At 41.9% G+C, this 21,192-nt stretch overlaps 1 protein-coding gene across 3 annotated transcripts in view; it reads right to left on the bottom strand.

Moving 5' to 3' along the window:
- Adarb2 (adenosine deaminase RNA specific B2 (inactive)) overlaps nt 1-21,192 on the bottom strand; it is a 554,151-nt gene that overhangs the window by 77,099 nt on the left and 455,860 nt on the right. For all 3 annotated transcript variants that reach the window (XM_060373126.1, XM_060373124.1, XM_060373125.1), the window contains one exon: nt 7,387-7,501. In XM_060373126.1, the coding sequence (XP_060229109.1) occupies nt 7,387-7,501 (115 nt within the window). The remainder of the gene's footprint in view (nt 1-7,386; nt 7,502-21,192) is intronic.

Here is a 21,192-nt window from a genome sequence, read left to right as displayed (position 1 = left end):
GATTACAAGAGATTCATCGCCACACCCAGCTTTTAAAAATTATTTTATTATTTATGGTTTTATCATTTATTATTATTTTAGATTTTTAAATTTATTTTTAAATTTATTATAATTTATTCACTTTTTATCCCAGTTGTAGCCCCCTCCCTCAACCCCTTCCAATCCCACCCTCCCTCTCTCTTCTCCTCCCATGCCCCTCCCCCAGTCCATTTATAGGGAGGTCCTCCTCCCCTTCCATCTGACCCTAGCCTATCAGGTCTCTTCAGGACTGTCTGTAGTGTCTTCCTCTGTGCCCTGGTAAGGATGCTCCCCCTTCAGGGTGAGGTGATCAAAGAGTCAGCCACTGAGTTCATTTCAGAGACAACCAACCCCTGTTCTCCTTACTAGGAACCCACTTGGAGACTTAGCTGCCATGGGTTACATCTGTGCAGGGGTTCTAAGTTCTCTTCTTGAATGGTCCATGTTTGTAGTATCAGTCTCAGAAAAGACTTATGGGCCCAGATTTTTTTGGTTCTATTGCTCTCCTTGTGGAACTCCTGTCCTCTCCAGGTCTTTCTATCTCCTCTTTCTTTCATAAGATTCCCTGTACTCTGCCCAAAGTTTAGCTATGAGTCTCAGCATCTGCTTTAATACCATGCTGGGCAGAGTCTTTCAGAAATCCTCTGTAGTAGGCTCCTGTCCTGTTCCTTGTTTCTCCCTCTTCTAGTGTCCGTCCCTTTTGCATTTCTGAATGAGGATTGATCATCTTACCCAGGGTCCTCCTTCTTGCTTAGCTTCTTTAGTTATACAGATTTTAGTATGTTTATCCTATATTACATATGTAATGGCCACTTATAAGTGAGTATATGCCATGTGTGTCTTTCTGCTTCTGGGATACCTCACTAAGGATGATCTTTTCTAGTTTCTACCATTTGCTTGCAAATTTCATGATTTCTTTGTTTTTAATTGCTGAGTAGTATTCCATTGTATAAATGTACCCACAATTCCTGTATCCATTCCTCAACTGAGGGACATTTGGGTTGCTTCCAGATTCTGGCTATTAAGAATAAACACACTCAGCTTTTTTATGTGGGTTCTGGGCATTAAGCTTAAGTATTTCTGCTTGCCAAGCAAGTACTTTATCACCTAAGTCATCTCTCTGGACTTCTTTTTTCCTTTTACAAAAAAACACATTTCTCTCCTAAACTCTTCCTTACTGAGAAGGGATAAACTGAAGCATTTTAGAACGATGTAGCTCAAAGTTAGACGTATGACTCTCCCCTTTACCTTTGAGCATTTTCATCGAACCTTGTGAATTATTTTAAATTAAATCATTTATCTCTAAATGAGCCATGAGTAGGGTTGGGCTGAGATAAATATCCAGTCAGGTACACTTTTCTCTGATTTTATTTTAAAGAGAGCTGTTTAGTATGATTGGTTGGCATTCAAGCTGCACAGAGGTCAGGCACAGGAGCGGTAAAATCTATTCTGCAATTTGTAGTCTAAACAGTTTCAACCAAAGATTTAAAATCAATTGCCCATCAACGGTTCTTATTGTGTTCTGGGATGTCGGTGTCTATGAATCTTAATGTGCCTGAACAGATCACAAAGACTACTCCAACTCCATGTTGTGTTGCATGTGTTTAGTAGTTGTTAAGATCAGTTCCTAGAAATCAAGACAAGAATCTACCATCCTTCACCCTGATACGAGGCTTCTGCTGAGTATCATCGTCTTGGGTCCCGTTCCTTTGTTTCTGCTTCTCTTCCTCACTCATCTGGATGTGAATGAAAAGACTCTGCTTCAGGATCGAAGTGATTTCTAGTCATCCATGAGAGAAAATGGAAAAGAGGAGGTTCTGAGATATTTGGGGAATAAACTGCTTATGTCATGATTCTGCTAGTCCCTTGGGAAGGTGGGCATACACACACGCTATGTTCTGGAAGAAGTTTCAGATGTGTCTGAACTTTCATGATTTATCAAATGTCAGTTTCATCCAGCTGCATACAACGTGTGATAACTATTCAAGCTGAAAGCATACCGAGGACAGTGAAGGCTGATTTCTCTACCCCACATGCTCATTTTAAGTACAGAGCAAACACATGCAGTCAAAACACACCCTACATTTTTAGAACTTGAAATAACTCAGGAATTTTTCACTGTTGAAGTAATTGGCACTTCTCATTAAACCAGGCATGGTTGTTTTCTAGGTACGACTTAAAAGGGATGTGATGGCTCTTTCAATAACCAATTTTTTTTCTTTATTATGGAAATACTAGCTGATTTCATGAAGCCACATCTTTGACCACTTGGCTGGTGGATTCTGTCCAGACTTCAGTCACCTTGCTCAGAATAACTGTTAAGGTAGTATGAGAACCAACTTAAGATATTATTCACAAAGTTCCTTGCCTGTGCTCATTTTTCTCTTGAGATAGATCTTCTTCCATAGTCCTGGCTCGTGCAGAATTCACTATCTAGTTCAGACTCTCCTCAAACTCCCAGTACCCCCTGGCCTTAGCCTCCTAAGTATTGAGGTTACAGGCATTAATCACCACACTTGGCTTTTTACATATTTTTAAAAAGGAATGCCTTTTCTTTTAAAATGTTTAAAATTTATTTATTTCATGTTTATAAATGTTTTGCCTGCATGTATGTGCATATGCGTACCATGCTCGTGCTTGGTGCTTGAGGATTTCAGAAGAGGTTGTCAAATCACCTGGAACTGGAGCTGAGGATGGTTGTGAGTTACCATGTTCGTGCAGGAAACCAAACCTAGATCCTCTGCAAGAACAAGAAGTACGCTACACCGCTGAGCTATCTTTGCAGCTCTGAATTTCTTTTCTTGATGATGGCCTGCCACAAAGAAAGTAGCAGAGATGAAAGACAGAGATGAAAGAGTTGAAAGCTGCTGATTCTGGAGACAGCAGTTTAGACTGGAAGTGGTGTGCCAGGGTCCTTGGGGACAGGGCTCTGAGGGTGTTGCAGGTTGTGGGATGGTTTTGTGGACATCTTCACTTACAAGATACACAACTAAGTTAATGTGTTAAAGGTTCACTTCCCTTTTTAATTAAAAAAAAAGAAAAAAGAAAATTAAGACACTAGGAAAAAAGACACATAACTTGAAAATCTACATGAGAAGGTCTAGCCATGAAAGTGGATTAAACAAGTGATGTGATTTTGAACTAGTGACAGAAGGGAGAGCCTATGTGACTTGGGCAAGACAGAGGCTCAATCTGGGAAAAACTGTGTCGGTAGAGAATGAAATGTAATTCAAGGTCCTCGTCTGGTTCTGTGATAATTGTGTTTACAACTGTCCAGTTTAGCAGCTATGTTATTGTTTTTCAACTCTTAGGCTACTCAAAAATATAGAAGCATTAATTAGAATATAAGTATTATCAGTTATGATCTATTATTAAAAACTATAATTGAGAGAATTTGTATAATAAGACAAAGTTTGAGTAGCTACCAGGCTGGATCGCCAGAATAAGAAGCTGTACACCCCAAATTGAATAAAATAACACATATTTAGTGATGTCATAAAATGATAACTCCAAAAATCACACATGAAAGAGTATCAGATTACAGATGGTGTCATAGATATTATCTATAGATATTATCAACAAAAATGTAGAACCAATGTGGTGTTATTCTTCTGATATGACAAGACTGCTGAACTCATGACATCACAGCGGCTGTGGTGTCTTGCACAAGATCTGCACAAGATCAAGCCTATTAGCATTCTGGCATGTGGTAGGGAGGTACTCATGAGTCCCCACTTCAGCTGTTGACAGCTGATGAGTTCTGGCAGAGGGACAGTTAGTTCTCTTTATGGATGTGGCTCCTGGTATACTGACATGTCAGCGGATAGCCCGACACCCACGCTTTTATGTGTGGCACATACTGGACTTAGTGGGTTGCAAAAAACATGGACATGAAGTTGGGAGTGGGGTAAGATCTGGAAGGAGTTATGAATGAATATGATCAAAATACATTTTGGGCATGTAGAAATTATTGAAGAATTAATAAAACAAATTCTATTGGGCAGAAAGAGCAACTTCTAAGAGTGAAGAGAACAATAAATATTAGTTTTTATTCAAAAGTTCTTTCCTATTTGAATTTTCTTCACATGATTGGGCTAATTAGATGAAGATTTAAAAAGTCTGTTTATAAATATTTTTTCCCAGTAGTATTTCTCATAATGGCTAAAAAACAATATTCCTTCTGCAAATAGTGAAAGTTGAATGAAGTTTATTTCAGACTCAGTTTAATTTCTTGCATTATAATTGGTATAGCACACACACTCCTATCTTTTAGAATTCCTCAGGCATTTGAATAACTGAACTGGATTTAAGATTATATGGCACATCAAATTTCAGTAAGTAAATAATTACAAATATTTCTATTCATTACTTGCATATTTTTATAATCTTTCCTAAGTCAAAGTTGATTAACTATTCCCATTATAATAGAAAAGCAAATTTCAGCAATTGATACTCCAGGGTTTACAGACAACTAGTTATAAAGCCTTACCTGTAAAGACTCTGTTTTACATAATGAATTTAGTTCACATAAATAAATAAATCACCTGCATAGAAAACAGTGTGCTGGCTGGCAATTGAAGCATTATCTTTTTACAAGCCCTTGTAAAACATGACTGTCTTCTCGGTGAAGTCTCAGATTAGCTTCCAATAACTGTCATTTTGAGTTTTCTGTGAAACTGGGGAGCCACTGGGAAGGCACTCAGAGCTGGGAACTGTTGAAAACTAGTGCACAAAGTCATGCTTACCCAGACTTTTGGACTTGGGCAAAAATGGCACAAGAGCAAAGAAATGTGCCTGTTCTCTGGCCTGCCCGCCTGCCTGCCTGCCTGCCTGTCTATCTATCTATCTTACCTTTCCTGCTGAATTGTCCTGGAACCTGTGGCAGAAACTTATGAGGAACTTCACATTTTTAAAAATTACCAGTGATTTGTTTGTGTGTTCTGAGACTCTGTCTGATACTCTCAGGATTATTTTGTATTGGTTTTATGTTTTTTTTTTTAAATGACACATTCCCTAGTTGAATACCAGATTCACAAGAGTAGGCACTTGGTAAATTTAATTTTTTGGTGTTTTTCCCAGACCCTTTCATGGCTGGCACTCAGCTATTAACTTGAGCATTAAAGATAACATGCCTACTACTGAGCATTGTACATTTCTTACTATGGATTAGGTCTCTGTTCTAGTTTCATTTCTTTTACTATGACGAAATATCTTAGCAAGCAACAGCTCAGGAGAGAAAGGGGTTGTTCAGCTTAAAATTCCATGTTACAGTCTATCATTGAGGGGAAGTAGAGGCAAGAACTCAAGAAGCTAGTCACATCACATTCACAGTGAAAAGTGGGGAGACATAAATGTGTGAGGGCCCATTTCCTCACCTGCTTGCTGTCATCTAAATTTCCTATCTTTTATTCAGGAACCCCTGTCTAGGGAATGGTGCCACCTACAATGGGCTGGGTCTTCCTATATCGATTAAGTCTCAACACAGTCTTATACAGACGGTCCCACAGGATGATCTAATCTAGATAATTCTCCATTAAGACCCTTGGCCAACACAATTTACATTCCATGTTTTTTTTTTGTGTGTGTGCATGACTTTTTTTTTTTTTTTTTCGAGAGAGAGAGAGAGAGAGAGAGAGAGAGAGAGAGAGAGAGCACAGAAAGATAAAGTTGGATGGGTATGGAGAAATTGGAGGGGGAAAAGTATATGGTTAAAATATGTTGCATTAACTTCTCAATGAATCAGCAAAAGCATAAAAAAACGACTCTTTCCAGGTAAGCCTAGGTTGTGTCAAGGTGGCAGTAAAACCCAACCAGTACACATACATGCATTTAACCTTCAATGTGACGCTGTGTGGTAGGTATTCCTTATGAGTCTGTCTCATTTTTACAAGTGAGAAAACTAAGTCCCAAAGAGGCCAAGTAGCCTGCCTTGAGTCATAAAGCTAGCTGTAGATAGAGCTGGATTCATCTTGGTTCCCTCAATAAGCCATTAGATTTCTAGAAGGAGCTTAGGTCTTTTCATGCAGAATGGTGGTGAGTGCAAAGAGGATTAGTGGCTGGATAGATACAAGACTGTACCCAGTGGTGATGATCTTGGTAAAAGTTGATCAGCCCTGGTCTTAGAAAGTTGCTGCTTTTTCAGGGACAGATGATGTTCAGTGTGTGAAAGCAGGGGTGGCAGCCCTTTTAGTGGCTCAGGTTTATGCATGGCACCACACACAATGATATCATTGAGAGCAGTGGATTGCTTCACCGTAGAACAGGAGGCTGTGTGTATAAAATGATTTTCACCTTTCAAAGCATTTGATGTACTTTATCTTACAAATTACACTGTGAGGAAGCATTGCGATTTCCACTTTGCTAAGATACGGAAATTGGAAAGGCTGAATCCTCTACCGTGTGCCGCGTCTACAATGAGGCCTGAGGATTTGTTTCTCTGTTCTATTGCTCTTGAGTATTGAAGTGATTCCTAGGTATATGGAGTGACAAGGAAGCTATGACAATCATTAATTTTATTTTTTCATTTTTTTAAGTGTAAGTAATTTCGGGCACAGAAAGATGGTGTTTTCAGTCCTGGAAGTTGCCTTACCTATACAAAATAACATGTGAGTATGAACATTTCATTGCTCCCAAATAATTTTTATTTTATGATAAATGTTCTCTACTTTGGAGGTAAAAATGGTTGAATTCACACAAGCTGCTCAATAGCTATATTCACTTAGTAATTAGAAAATTTCAGAAATTTGATTGTTTAAATACAGTCACAACTTTCTTCCTACCTGGCATACAGTAGCAGTGACCTATCAGGATTGACTGTTTCCTGGAAAGGGCCTGTAGATATCCTTTGACATTAGAAGAAGATACTTTGACAGCCAACATCTCTTGGGCAGTCTACTTCCACACCTGACTTCTTTTGTATAAGCTGGTTCTATCTTTCTGCTCTGTGTACAGGGACTCATGTGGCATACTCATTCTGTATAAGTGATGTCATCAGTCGCCAGTCTTAAGCACATTAGAGGTGACAGAGAAGCAGGCACCTCCTAATCTGTCAGCTTCAAGCTACTTATGTGGTAGCCTGACCTCTGTTTCCAGCTTTTACAAATACTGGCATCACCCTTGAAAGTGGGGTATAAAAAAACACCTAATAGAGTTTATGGGAATCAAGAGAAATATAAAAAAAATTCACAATATTGCTAGTGTGGTTGTTCTGGAAGTAACAGTGGTCACTGGTATCTTTGCATTCTACATTATCTTCCTTTGTTCATCCCCTATGGTAGAAAGCATCCTTTGACTTCTAGGACCCAGTTTATATTAACATTTCTTTATGTGGAGATAAACTTTCACAAAGGAGAAGAGAGAGGTGGTTACCTTTGGTCATGACGATCCCTGCCAGTGTTTTGTGGCGGGCATACACAGACATCAGGCCAACTGTCAGTTCACGGAACTTCTGTGTGACCAGCTGGGACACAGAGTCTGCAAAATCCTGTAAGACACAAGCATCAGTGCTTTTTGATGCGCAGGGCAGAAGGAACATGTGACAGCTGGCTATTGCACCCCACCTCTCCTCCTCAGCGTGGCAGTCTTCTCCAGGGGAGCCAGTGCTTGCCTGCTGCCTGATTCTGTCTGATCCATGACCTTAACAAGGAGTTGTTTGTGAGGAGTTAACCCCGGCACTTGCCTTGGCTCAAGTCAAGCTTGAGCCCGATTGAGTTCTAGCTCTGTATCAGGGTGCGTCCCTAACCTGTGTCTGAGAAAGACCCTACTCTGTGTCTGAGCAGGTCCTGGACCTGTGTCTAAGCAATTCCCTGGCCCATGTCTGAGCAGGTACCTGCCTACCCTGTGCCCTTTACTGAGTAGGCAACCTTTGCATAAAAACATACAGTTGTTTCTTATCCTTGTTCTGCATAGCAGCAATCTCAAGGGAGACATTCAGGTAAAACTTGATGAGGGGGTAATACATTATTATCACCATTATCACTGCTTTCTTTTTAGAGAATGGTTCTCAACTTTCCTAATGCTGTGACCCTTTAATACGTTCCTCATGTACAGGGATCCCCAACCTTAATTATTTTCATTGCTACTTATTTCATAGCAATTATTCTCATTGCTGCTTTATAACTGTAATCTTGCTTCTGTTATGAATTGTAATGTAAATATCTGATATGCAGGATATCCGATATGTGATCCCAAAGGAGTTACAACACCCCCCGGTTGAGAGCTGCTGTTTTAGAATCAGAGATCAGTGTTTAAGTAGCCACAACACATCAGGGCTACTCTTCTGGAGAACTGATCGCTACAGCTTGCGCCACAACCTCTTCTCGCTCCTTCAGACAGATGAGCACACACGCACACACATACCATGTAGTACACATAGCACACACATGCACATACACACACATATACTCACAATACACACATATAGTATCCAAACACACAAGCACACACATACATACATACGTGCACGCACAAATGTATACACAGCAAGTTAACTTGGTCTTTACTTATCTGATCCTAAGGTTAATTCACATTTCCAGTCAAGGAGCACGTGTACAGTGAGTAACAAAGCCTGGAAGGTCTGACTCTGTGGCCACGCCTCCTCCAGGTCCTGCAGCTGCAACCCTGTGTTCTAATTGTGGAACTCCAAGTCTAGGAAATCTTGCACGGTGTGCCTGTCACAGGCCTTGCGGCAGAGGAAGCTGGTTGGAATCCTAATTTTGCAGCCTATGAGTTGGGATAAGTTATTCAAAACATCTGAGCCCCAGTTAACCAGTTTACAAGGTCATCCTCTTAATGTTCATCTGACCATGTTTTGGGAAGGATTAAATGAATGATCACTTCTTAGATGCTCAGCACAGTGCCCCACACTTGGCAAGTGCTCAGTAATGATGCAGTAGCTGTTATTCTTTCAGCTGGTGGTCCTTGTAGATACTGGCCAAATCTTTATGTAACCAAATCAAAATGCCACATATCAAACCAACTTTAAGAAATTATTTATTTTTATTTTATGTGCATTGGTGTTTCTCTTGCATGTATGTCTGTGTGAGGGTGTCAGATCTTGGAGTTACAGACAGCTATGAGCTGCCATTTGGGCGCTGGAAATTGAACCTGGTCTTCTGGAAGCGCAGTCAGTGCTCTTAACTACTGGGCCGCCTCTCCAGGCCCCCAGCTTTTTTTTTTTAAGTGAATTAGATGTTCATGCTTCCATCATGTGCACGGTGATATTGTAGAGGCAAATGGTGTGTAGACATCTGTTATATAAAACTAAGAGATAAATTGCCGGTTAAAGATTTCATTTGTATGCAATAAAAGGTGTTCATGCACAGCCAGGGCTGCCTCAGGAGACAATGGTGCCCACAACAACAACCCAACAGTCCCCCTCCCAGTTCTCCATTAATAAAAGGTGGGCAATGGGAAGGGGCCAGGGCTGCCTCTTTCCAGCACAGCCTCTAAGACTGGACAGCGCTTTCCTTGCTCTCATCACTGTCATGGCAGGTGCTTGTGTTTTGAAATAGTCTATAAAACACTAATGAAACCTTGTAGAGGACAGATACCCCACAAACTGGGTAGCTCTAGTGCTGGGTGGGGAGGGAAGAGGTAAACCCCGAATTATCTTGAATTTTTGTTTATGTAGCTTCTCCTTAGCTCCCCCCCCCCCACTCAAGCTCCTTTGTGAGAGTCCATGCCTCTAGGGGTTTGCCAGAGAGACAGATTTTAGCAATAAATCCTGGGTCTGCTTCAGTTTGCCCTGTCTTTTTGTGTCTTATGAACTGAGGGCAGTCTACATTTCTGGACACTTGGTGTGCTAAGACATGAAAGTGCTGGGGGATGATGTTAACTAGGGGGCTGAGAACAGTAGAGTGTTTATGTGTTACAGTTCTGGAGGCTGAAGCCCAAGTTCAAAGTGTCACAGGGCTGTACTGTCTCTGAGGGCTCCAGTAGAAGGGTCTTTCTGACTCCTACAGTGTCTGTTGCTCTACAGTTTGTCCCTAGGGGCCAGGCCTTGAGGTTGTATAGCAGGAGCCTATCTCCTGTCCCCTCTCTGTTTCTTTACTGTAGATCCACACTCCCCTCCCTCCATGCTGTGACGGATGGTATCTCCAGGAACTGTAAGGCAAAACAAACTCTCTCTTCGTTTATAAGTTGCTTCTGGGATTCTGGCAAGACGCTCCATCTCAGCCTCTGTCTTCTTATGGCCTTCTTGCCATGTCCATGTCTTTTCCTCTTCTGCCTCCTCTAAGGTCACTTTGCATCAAGCTCATGACTCCCATGGATTATCCAGAAGGAGCTCTTCTTAAGACCCTTCACTGGATTGTATCCACGAAGATCCTTTTTCCAAATATGGTTGAAGTCACAGTTATTGCCTGTCTTGGGGACACTCTCCCTGGTGTTGACTTCTGCCATTGTTTTTCCACTGTTGGCTATAGAAGGGAGGGCAGCTATTTTTTTTTGTTGTTGTTGTTCTCATAGAGCCAGGACCTGTTAATTGCTTTTCTTATTGTTGTGACCAGACCAGAAAGGGTTTATTTCAGTTTACAGTTCCAGGAGCTATGTTCCATTATGGTGGGAGAAGGCATGGTGGAAGTGTCGTGTTCACAATCAGAAAGAAGGGAACAGATAGGAGATCAGGCCAGGCTGCAGGAATCCCAAAGCCTGCCCTGTGTGTTCTACTTCCTCCAGGAAGGACCCACCTCACGAGGACCAAGTATTTGTACCCATGAGTTTATGGGGGAACATTTCACGTTGAAACTGCTATATGTGGTTTTCCTTAAATTCTATTTGTTTTTGAGCAGCTAGCTTAATTATTAGTTTGAAAAAAAATGAAAGGCATGCTCAAATCACACCATCATGGTCATGTGTGGATGCCCTCAGTGGCAGATGAGGTAGTAGCCTCCACAGCAGACTCCAATCCTCACTGTCATGAAAGACAGTGCATCATCCCCATCCAAAGAGAAGGTCTGACGTCAAGTCATGCTCCCTGTGCTATCTTGAGAGCTCAGGAGCCAAGCTCTGACCTGGAGATAGGGAAGAGCTCAAGATTTGGTTTCCATCTACAGTTTCTATCCCCAGGGGTACAGATGGTATCAAGTGCTCACAGTGAGAGCCCAGAGAAAAATGACCAAAACAGCTTATCAGGAAAGAGAGCAGCCCCACCACCAGGGTTCACCTGCTTTATCTTTCCAGACCTACTGGGCATCTTCAAAGGGGGATGCACTCCTAGAAACCAGATTTGATGGCTCAGGCATGGCTCTAAAAATGAGACACATGTGGAGTACCGATTCTTAACAGGAGGCATTTCTTAACTCTTTTCGTATGTGCCTGATATGGCCCTTGCCGAAGGCCTCAGAACAAGACAGCCTCCACTGAGTAATTCCACAGATAACAGAAAGGCCAAATTCATTTTGGAAATTTAAATATCACTCTGTTTCTTTACAGGATGAGAAGAAACACAGAAACCAAAGACTTGGGTCCTGTGTAACATTATCTCATTTAATTCAACCAAAGAGGGTAACTAGCTTTATCCCCTTTTGTCACTGAAATAATGCCACCAAAGTCACATGGCCAGGATGTGACTGACACAGAACTTAAACCCCACTGATATGACTTAGGCCTTCCATGCTAAACTGGTAACCCAATAGCTCCAGCAAGGAGCAGGATTCACTTCCTAAGACTTCCTACAGGCTTAGTTGTCTCTGCATGCCCTGTTTGTACATGGCTGTAACTGAGTGCGCACTGTCATCCTGAGGAGGGCCAGGGTGTGTGCAGAAGGCCTAGCATCCCTTGACACCCTCTGGGCTGGTATCCCAGGATGCTTTGCACCCATTATGAGTTAATTAGCCCTGAGCCACAGCGATCCCCTAATGGAGTCATTTGAGGAAATGCTGAAGCAGAACAAATCACATTTGGTCTGGATCTCAGCATTTCCACAGATGACGGGTTCCTCGACTCACTTGGTTTGGCAGAGCACATGGGCCGATGGGACTTCAGGTGCTGTTCACAGAGTGACAGAGACCTCTAGCTAGCACAGATGGCTTAGAACTGTGAAAAGCAGCGTGGTGAGATTGTTCATGTGGGCAGGGTTTCCCCCATCTGGTCACTTCCAGGAGACCTGAGATACAGCTCCCAATTATCAGGCCACAAACCCTGGCATTCTAACACTCAGACTTGGGATGACCAGGTGGAAGTCATCAGTAACTGGTTCCTGGGGCAGGTAGGTGGGGGATTCATCCTCTCACCACACATAAACACCCAGGCTGTCATATCTATTTATTAGGCTATTATATACCACACTGTCTCTGGTCCCTTAAATCCTAAGGACTGGTGAGATGACTCAGTGGGTGGGTCTTACTCATCTCCAGGTTTGCTGACCTGAGTTCTAGTCCCAGGAACCACATGGTGGTAGGATATAACCAATGGCCACGAGTCAGTCATCTTCTCTATTCCACAAATACACACCCTTTCCCACAGACACATTTATACAAATAAAATGTAATAAAATTTAAAAATCCTACAATTGTTCATCATTTGCAGTATTTAGATGTCTTTTTTTTTTCATGTCTTCAGTCCAGTGTTTAGAAGGCCAGCCATATCCATGTGAGGATTGAAGCGAACTTTTGTCTTGCATGATTTCTTTTTAGCAGTTTCATGCTTTTAATGATGCAGTCAGCCTAACGATACCTTTCGGATTGGGAATCATGCCTTGGGTTTATTGCGCACTTTCATTGTTCTGCTGTGGCACTGTGTGTGGTCATACATGTCGTGGGCAGTGGTGCACATCTTGAATGGACGACCGAGAACACAAATTTATAAAATCTTCAGGGTGAACTGAAAGGAGCTGTCTAAAGGCTAGAATTCTCAGGAAAAATTTGGTAACTTTTCTTTTTCAGTGAAAACCCTCAACATTCCTCCCAGCTGCAACATGAAGTCTCTGGAGGCCCTGCCATAACAGATTCCTATAGAATTTCTGGCTTAAATAACAGATAAGCATTTTCTCATGGTTCTGAAGGCTGGAAGTCCTGGATCAATGTGTGAGCATTCAGGTTTCCTTCTGAGCCTGATCTTTTAGCCTGTGAACACTGCCACCCTTCTGTGTGCCTACACAGCCTCTTCTTGCATGGAGAAAGGGAAAAGCAACGGCAAGCACTAAGTACTAGGTACTCACCCATGGAAGCAGGACACTAACATTTGTTTGACTTTAGCTACTTCCCCAGACAATCACTTTGGCACTTAGAGCTTCAACACATGTGTCAGGGCCACACAAACACTCAGACAATAGCATTCTGTCCACCTCACCGTCACATTCTGTTTGCACGGTATACATTCATCCCAACAGCCCCATAGTCTTAACTCAGCCCAGCATCAATGCTAGACTCAAGCCTAGAGTCTATTTTAAATAACATCCAAATCATGTATGGGTGGGACTCCAGGTATAGTTCACCATAAGGGAAAATTCCTCCCTAGGCATGAACCTGGAACCAAACAACTGGTATGCTCCTTTAATTAAACAGACATAGAATAGATAGTCTCATGTCCACAGGATAACAGAGGTGTTTGGTCCCAACCAAGTCCAGATCATAGCAGGGCAAAGCCCATTCTATCTGAAGCCACTGCTTGATGCTTCAGGCTCACCCACCAGGGTGACACTTTTGCTTTTCAGGAACAAGGAGAGAGAGATTTTTGGTATCTCTCACCATATACAATTTTTCTTTTGAGACAGGGTTTCCTAATCTTAGGTTTACCTTAAACTCACTTTGTAGTTGCTAGTGACCTTAGTCTTCTGATTTGCCTCTACCTCCAAAGTACTGGGCTTACAGGCATATGCTCATGCTCAGTTTTAAAAACTAGTGCTGAGGAATGAAGCTGGGGTTTCCTGGGCATGTTAGGCCAGCCCTACACCAGCACAACCACAGCCACTGTCCTTTGCTGTTTCTTCTTATATGTCCCAGATACTTTTGGATCAGGACCCTACTTCTGTGTCTCCATTTAATTTTAACACCCACTCCAAATTCAGCCATGTTGGGCACTGGGCTTCTAACGTATGGGTTTAAAGAGGAGAGACACACTCACTCAGAACATATATCAAAACACAGAGTTTCCCAAGCAACACAGTCTATTCCATCTTAGCCTGACAGTTACAGAATGTTACTGTACCAATCACTCTTGTGCTTCATAAATTAGAAGCCCAAACATGTGAATCAATAGGGTTGGCAAGGATGATGTTTGGCAATGGAAATGTGTTCTCCTTTTTTAATATGTGACCATTCCCTATTCCCAAGCATTGTGGAGTCATGGAGGTCAGGACTGTCTTTGAGTTTTGGAGGAAATGATATTTATCACTTTTAGGTAGGTAAGACCTTCAAAGGCCTAAATGATGCTCCTTGTCTGTTTCTCCTTGTCTCTTTCTCTCTAATGTCTTCCCCCCTCCTGCATCCTATCCATTTCTCTCTTCTCTCCTTCCTCTAAAGGAGGCAATGTTCTCATGATAATGATACTAGAGTCAGGAGACAAATGTCACTCACATGTTGTGAACTATGTAGTTTAATTCATATTAAGCCACTGATGTGAGTGTTGTAGGTTAGAGCAAGGACATTATAGAGGAGAGGGATGCATTATGAAAAGACAAAACCTGAGAATCAGGCTCAGGAAAATCAAATAATCCACAGTCCTTGAGATCTTTGCAGCTTTGGGGATGACCTGACTGGGCAATAAAGAATGAAGAAATGATAGACACATGTACAGAAAATTCAGAAACAGGTAGGCTGTGCTCTCTGATAGAGACACACTGGCAGTCCAAAACTCATTGTGTTTATTATTATACACAGCTGCATGAGAGGATGGGCTAACTCATCTCTACAGGGACCTTTGGGAGTGATCTTCAGCTGTAGTCATCTAGAAGATGAAGCTGTGCTTGATTCTTTCTACATACAATGCCAACATCCATCAGTATTCAGACCAAAACTTTGCTATTCGGGAGATTGTCCAGGGAAGGTCTTGCCTTTCCCATGGGTCTGGGCCATTGGGATCTTTGATATAGTTATTCATGGCAATAGTGCACAGTCACTCAGGACTTCACCACTGAAACTTGGAATACTGTAGAGCGGCTGATACTGCACAACCACTGGATCTTTTGCTGACCTATGCGTGGTGGCTCTGTACCTGACATGATAATTGTGGAGGGTTCAGGTGACAATTTACCCACTTCAACCTTGTATCAAGTTAGGATGTCTTCAGTCTTGGTGTCAGTTTCTCATGGGTGGTCTGAGGTGGGGTGCCCCAGATTTCAAAGATCAGGTTCTCTGTTTTCCTGCTGGCAAATTGTAAGCATTTCAATACACAAGCAGCCATTATGGAAGCTTCACTTGTACGGAACTTTAATTTCTGCCTTGTGGATTTACATGGATGAAGAGACACAAAACATGGGGTATTTATGTTCCTTGTGCCAGATGACCTTGGACCAGTAGAAAGAGAATTTGAGTGTTCTGGAGTTTGTTGTGGGGAATTCCCCTAACTTGGTACAAAGTTCTCCTCCATAAAACACCTATTGACTGTTGCTCCAATTCTCATTACCCGTGGCTCAGTAGCAGCCACGAGAGATACACAGACTAGTTGGCTTAACTCCTCATGCCTGGGGCAAGGACTCCAGGCAGACAGGACAGTGGCAGTCTCCAGACCAAGCAGGCTCTGTGAGGGCATTCCCCTCTTAGTATCTTGTTGCTGTGCCCCTTCTCTGTTTGTGATTTTGGAAAATACATTTGAAGAATCTACACGTTTATACTCAGCCTGTTTCTTAACTAGTGTTTTACAAAGGTGAATGTAAGAAGAAAAAGAAGAAGAAGAAGAAAAATCAAAGATTTCTTTAACTTTTCTTACTTTGGATGTCGAACTCATTAAAATGAAGACAGCTTTTTCAGTTGGGCACTAAGATTTATTTCTTTGATGTTTAACCAGAGTTACTTTCTGTGATCACTTAAAATCACTTAAACGAGTCTTGCTCATGGCTCCAACATGAGACTCTTTACTTCCCTTTGAAGATCATAACACATATAAGCAGCTGATTGCTGCTGACACCCCCAGCTCCCCTGATACCAATTCCCCAAAGTCTTTGTCTCTGCCTCTGAAAAATGACACCAGAATGTGTTGTTCTGGAGTCATATCTATTACATATTCTTATCCTGCTCATTCTGTCAGGGCAAGTTTGGTATCTATCTATCTATCTATCTATCTATCTATCTATCTATCATTTTTGTTCTAAGATGGAGGCTCACTCTACTGACTCTTGAACTCTTAGGCTCAAATCCCCCTGTGTCAACCTCCTGAGACTGGATGAATGTCATGGGCTCCAGCTCACTTAGGGTTTTAAATATTCTGAGACCTAAACTACCTTTGTATTTAGCAATTATTTGTCTATTCTATCTATCTATCTATCTATCTATCTATCTATCGTCTATTCATTCTCTTTGTATTTCTTGTATGTGTCTATATATTTATATATTGATCTACCATCTCTTTTATTGACTTTTTAGACAAGGTCTCTCTGTGTAGTAAGACTAGCCTTAAACTCATGCCTCAGCCTTCCTGGTGCAGGAATTTCAGCCATGTATTACCATACAAGGCTTAAACATGCACATTTTGATGATTGTCCCAACTCACTTTTATTTAGTTACTCAGTTATTCATTTATGTGTTCATGTTTGCATGAATACATGTGTATGCACCCACATACCACAAGAATCCTCAGGTCTCATTCCTCAGCTGTGCCCCATTTTTTACTGACTAATTTTCTTATTTGACAACTTTATACACGTATATATTGCATTCTGATTACTCTCTCCAGTGGTTTTTCTCTTATCTCCCTCCCATCCCTGCCAACTGTCACTCATCCCGCCCAGTCCCTTATTCAGATTCATGTTGGTTTTGGTTTTGATTTGTGACTCATTTGGTTTAGCCAGGGATGACTATGTGACAATTGGGTTGGACTTATTCATATGGAGTCATCTGTGGATACACCACTGAAGGCAATGAGCTCTTGCTCACTCGATCTGTTATTGACAAACAGCTCAACAGCAAGGTGTAGGCCTCCTTTATTTACATGTGTCTACTTTTGGGCTCATTCTTGTGCAGACTCAGTGCTGACCTTCCCAGAGACAATGAGTTTGTGACTGCAATGGCTGTGTTCAGAAGATGGCATTTCACAACTCCTCCCCCTATGTTTGGGTATTATATATTTTTGTCTCGTTCTTTCATGATGTTTCCTGAGCTTGAGAGGAGATAGGATATTTATATGACTTATTTACAGTTGAACTCTCGTTTATCACTGTATTCTCTCTCTGCACCTTGTGCAGCCATGAGTTTCTATGTTCAACATTGTTCTCCAGAAAGAGAGATGGGGAGCTTCAGTAATACCTGAGGGCTGGCTTGCCAACAAACCCCAGTGGTCTACCTCTCTCTGCATTCTTAGCACAGTGCCACCATCCCTGGAATTTTATGTGCGTACACTGGATTGAACTCATGCTTGTGTCTCCACAGTGTATTTATTTTAAATGATGCATCTGTACAAAGTTTTTCATACTTGATTTTGTGTATGTAAATGACATTATTTTTGATTATGTGGGGCTAAGAAGCAAGACAGAAATTTGGGATTCTTACAGGAAAACATAGTTGTCTAATTGGACACTAGAATTTCATCATTTTAATTACATGGTACTTATGCAGTCAGCTTTGTTTACTGAAAACCTAACTCACCAGGTCTTGCAGTGATTTCATTTGCTTTTCTGCATGACAACTGGCTTACACTAGAAGCTGCTAAAATGCTCAGATTTGAGCTTGTGTTTGATTAGCATTTTTTTGCATGTACACGTATATGTACTACGTGTGCAAACGCATTTGTGTGCTTGCATATGTAGGCCAAGTGAAGACATCTGCTATCTTCTGTGATTGCTCTCTGCCTTATACACTGAGGCAGGGTTTCTCTTTAACCTAGAGATCACTGATTCCCTCAGACTGTCTAGTGACCTTGCTCCAAGGATCTCTTGCCCCTGCCTCCTGTGTGCTGGGATTACAGGCAGGCCACCGTGTCCACCCATCTAGGGTTCTAAACTCTAGTTCAGATGAGCATGGCAAATGCTTTACCCACTGAGCCATTGCTCCAGTCCCTGGTTAGATTTACAAATTTGAATTCCAAGGCAGGCTTACAGTGCTGTCTGGAGTTTTGTTCAACCACCTGTGGTTGATGAATGTGTATAAGTTTATCACAAAACAACTTAAAGAGTAAGTGAGCTTGTGAGCCACTTTGTGTGTATTATTACTTTGAAGCTTAGTGTAACACACCTCCTCCTACTTGGAGGAGAAAGACACCACACTGCATATTATGAGCAACATGCAGCTTTGTTTCACAGCCTCTGACTATGTCCAAGTCTGTGCCATAATAGTTGTGGTGATTATAACACGTGTCTACAGTTTCCGTCCATTTGAGCTTTGAACTTGGATCATGGAAGGTAGATATATACTAATTACTTTTTTTCTCATTGCTGTGACCAAATACCTGATAAGAATTTGTGGGAGGAGAGGTTTATTTTGGCTCCCAGATCAGGAGATATATCTATTTTGACTGAGAAAGCATGGCAGCTAGGCTGGCTTTGTCTGTGGTGGCAGGAGGTAAGGCATGGTGGACCAGGCAGTAGAGAACTAGACAGGTACCAGGGCTGGGTTATACCCCAAAAGGCTCTCCCCCAGTGACCTATCTCAGTCAGCCAAGCAACACCCCCTCAAGGCTTCATAACCTCCCAAACAGTGCCACCAGTTAGTGACAGCATGTTCAAACACAGGTGCCTGTGGGGGTGGGGGTGGTGGAACTTCACATTGAAACCTTAAGAAAAGATAAGTAAACCCAAGCTTGTTTCCCAACAGAGTTGAATTGCCAGCTCCTTTATGAAGGCTACTTGGATGTGGAACTCTTGGTGCTCATTATTTCCCTCCTGACTCCTATAGAATTTAGAAGCCAAACCTCGCTCTTGATATTGCTTATATTGGTATTTTTCTTCATCCATCATATATGCAGTTTTTCATAGCTCTTGCAGACAAGTAGTTACCATTTTGATTGAATCCATATTGCTTAACAGTGATTATAGCAAATGACACTGGGAGTTTACCAGGCACCAAACACTTTATCTGCATTTTTGCCCTTGATACTCACAGACTGTTTTGTGGTTAAAGTTATACCACCATCTCTATTTTTGTTTGTGAATTCACTATAGGATATGTAGCCCATAAGTCGTGTCTTATAGATCATGTGACTTAAGCACACTGGTACATTGAGATTTCTCTGGAGTCACAGTGTGATATGTACCTTGTACTTTTCCTTTGTTTTCAGCCTCCTCAGGTGAACTGTGCAGACTGTCACTGCGGAACTTAATGCCTTTCACTGTGAGTGCACTATAGCTCTTGCCACCTGCTACTGGCCCTCTGGCAGTGACTGTGCATTGCTCCTTCCAGCTTGTTGATCTTCAATGAAAACTCTTCTGGGGACCACTGCAGTGTCATTTCATCTTGCTACATGTGTCCCTGGGGATTATCAGTCCTGTCACATGCATGCAGAAGTTTTAAGAGATATGGCAACTTGGCCAAAGTTTTATTTATTTATGTATTTTTAACCAAGGAGTAGTTGAGGCTACAGTGCAGCAGTTTTGTCTAAGTTCTGAGCTGTGGTTATCTCAATACACTATCTGATGTATCTCTGAGGGTATTCCATGAATTGTGTCAGGACAGAAATCTGAACATACAGTACAGATCCTTCAAAACTAGAAAGAAAGGCTTGGTCAGTGAAGGGCTTCCTCTACAAGCACGTGGGCTTGAGTTTGCTCTTCAGTGAATGCTCAAAACCCAGTGGGAGGTAAGAAAGACAAATGGGTCCTTGGGATTTGCTGGTTAATTAGCCTAGTCTGAGAAGGAAGCCTCAGATCTCAGTGAGAGACCATGCCTCAAGAAACCAAGGCGGACGTTTCCTGAAGAACGTTAGTTGAGGTTGATCTCTGACTTCCACATGCATGTGTTCACAAGTGCAGGCACTTTTGCAAATGTGCAGATGTACACACACACACACACACACACACACACACACAGAAGTCCACTTATGTCTGAGGCTCTAGCTTTAAATGACTAAGTAGGGGTGAAGTCTACAGACCCCTTTATGGTCTATCTACGGATACTGTGTAGATAGACACAATGTTCCTAAAACCCCACTGCCCCAGAGGACAGGTCAGGGCCTGAGAACTGGGACAGAGGAGGGTGAGAGGCTTCTCTTCGACACAGAAAGCACTCCACCGGGAGGCTCTAAACCTGTTCCAAAGAAGCTGGGACTAACCAACAGTTTGCCATGTAAATTCTTCATTAAATATCAAGAAGAGAGCCATCCAGCTGTACTAGTTGTTGCTGGTGATTTAGCAATTTAGAAAATGCCTGCTAAAGGGTCCCTTGGTAGCACAGGAGGGTTAATGTGTCTTCTACAGTCATTCATGGCCTCCCAGGATACCGTTTATATTGTGAGGGAGAAGCAGTACTCCCGTGAAAGCTCATGGAACAGCCCTGCTGTTCATGGGAGTTGGATGTTGGCAGTGGAGGCTGGTGGTAGAACAGGGGCTCTTGAGATCCTTGTCAGCCTCCTTCAGGATCTACAGTCCCACAGATCTACAGACTCAGTACGGAAGCTTTTAATGACCAAATTGGCATAAGCTGGGCATTTGGAGCAGAAGCAGTCACAGGAGAGAGAATCTGGCTTCTTGTTAAATGATAGTGATCAGGTGCTTCCCATTTCAAAGGTTAAGTGGGGAAGTTGACCCACAGTTAATGAGCTTCGTGTTACTGTACTTCACAGAAACAGAAGACAAAACGCTATTTGCGCTTCTGCATTTAGTTGCCTGCATTTTGCCCCTTGGCCCTGATTACCATAGCAAATTACCAGTATTATTCAAATCAGAAAAATAAACTTTAAATGGGAACATTGCAAGACTCAAACTTTATTCATTTCCAGCGCTAATATTTTGAGTGGCATAAATAAATAAATTGTGTTCAAATTTGCAATAGTAGTCCTCAGGGTAAAACTGACATTCAGCCAAAGTGGCAGGGATATTAAAATCAATAGATTATAAGGGAGAAAGCCTTTAGTAAATATTTTTCTGCTGAA

The sequence above is a fragment of the Meriones unguiculatus genome, chromosome 19 (genome assembly GCF_030254825.1).
Source record: "Meriones unguiculatus strain TT.TT164.6M chromosome 19, Bangor_MerUng_6.1, whole genome shotgun sequence".
Taxonomy (NCBI): domain Eukaryota; kingdom Metazoa; phylum Chordata; class Mammalia; order Rodentia; family Muridae; genus Meriones; species Meriones unguiculatus.
The sequence above is the reverse complement of the archived record's forward strand: the minus strand, read 5'-3'. Positions and strand labels throughout refer to the sequence as shown.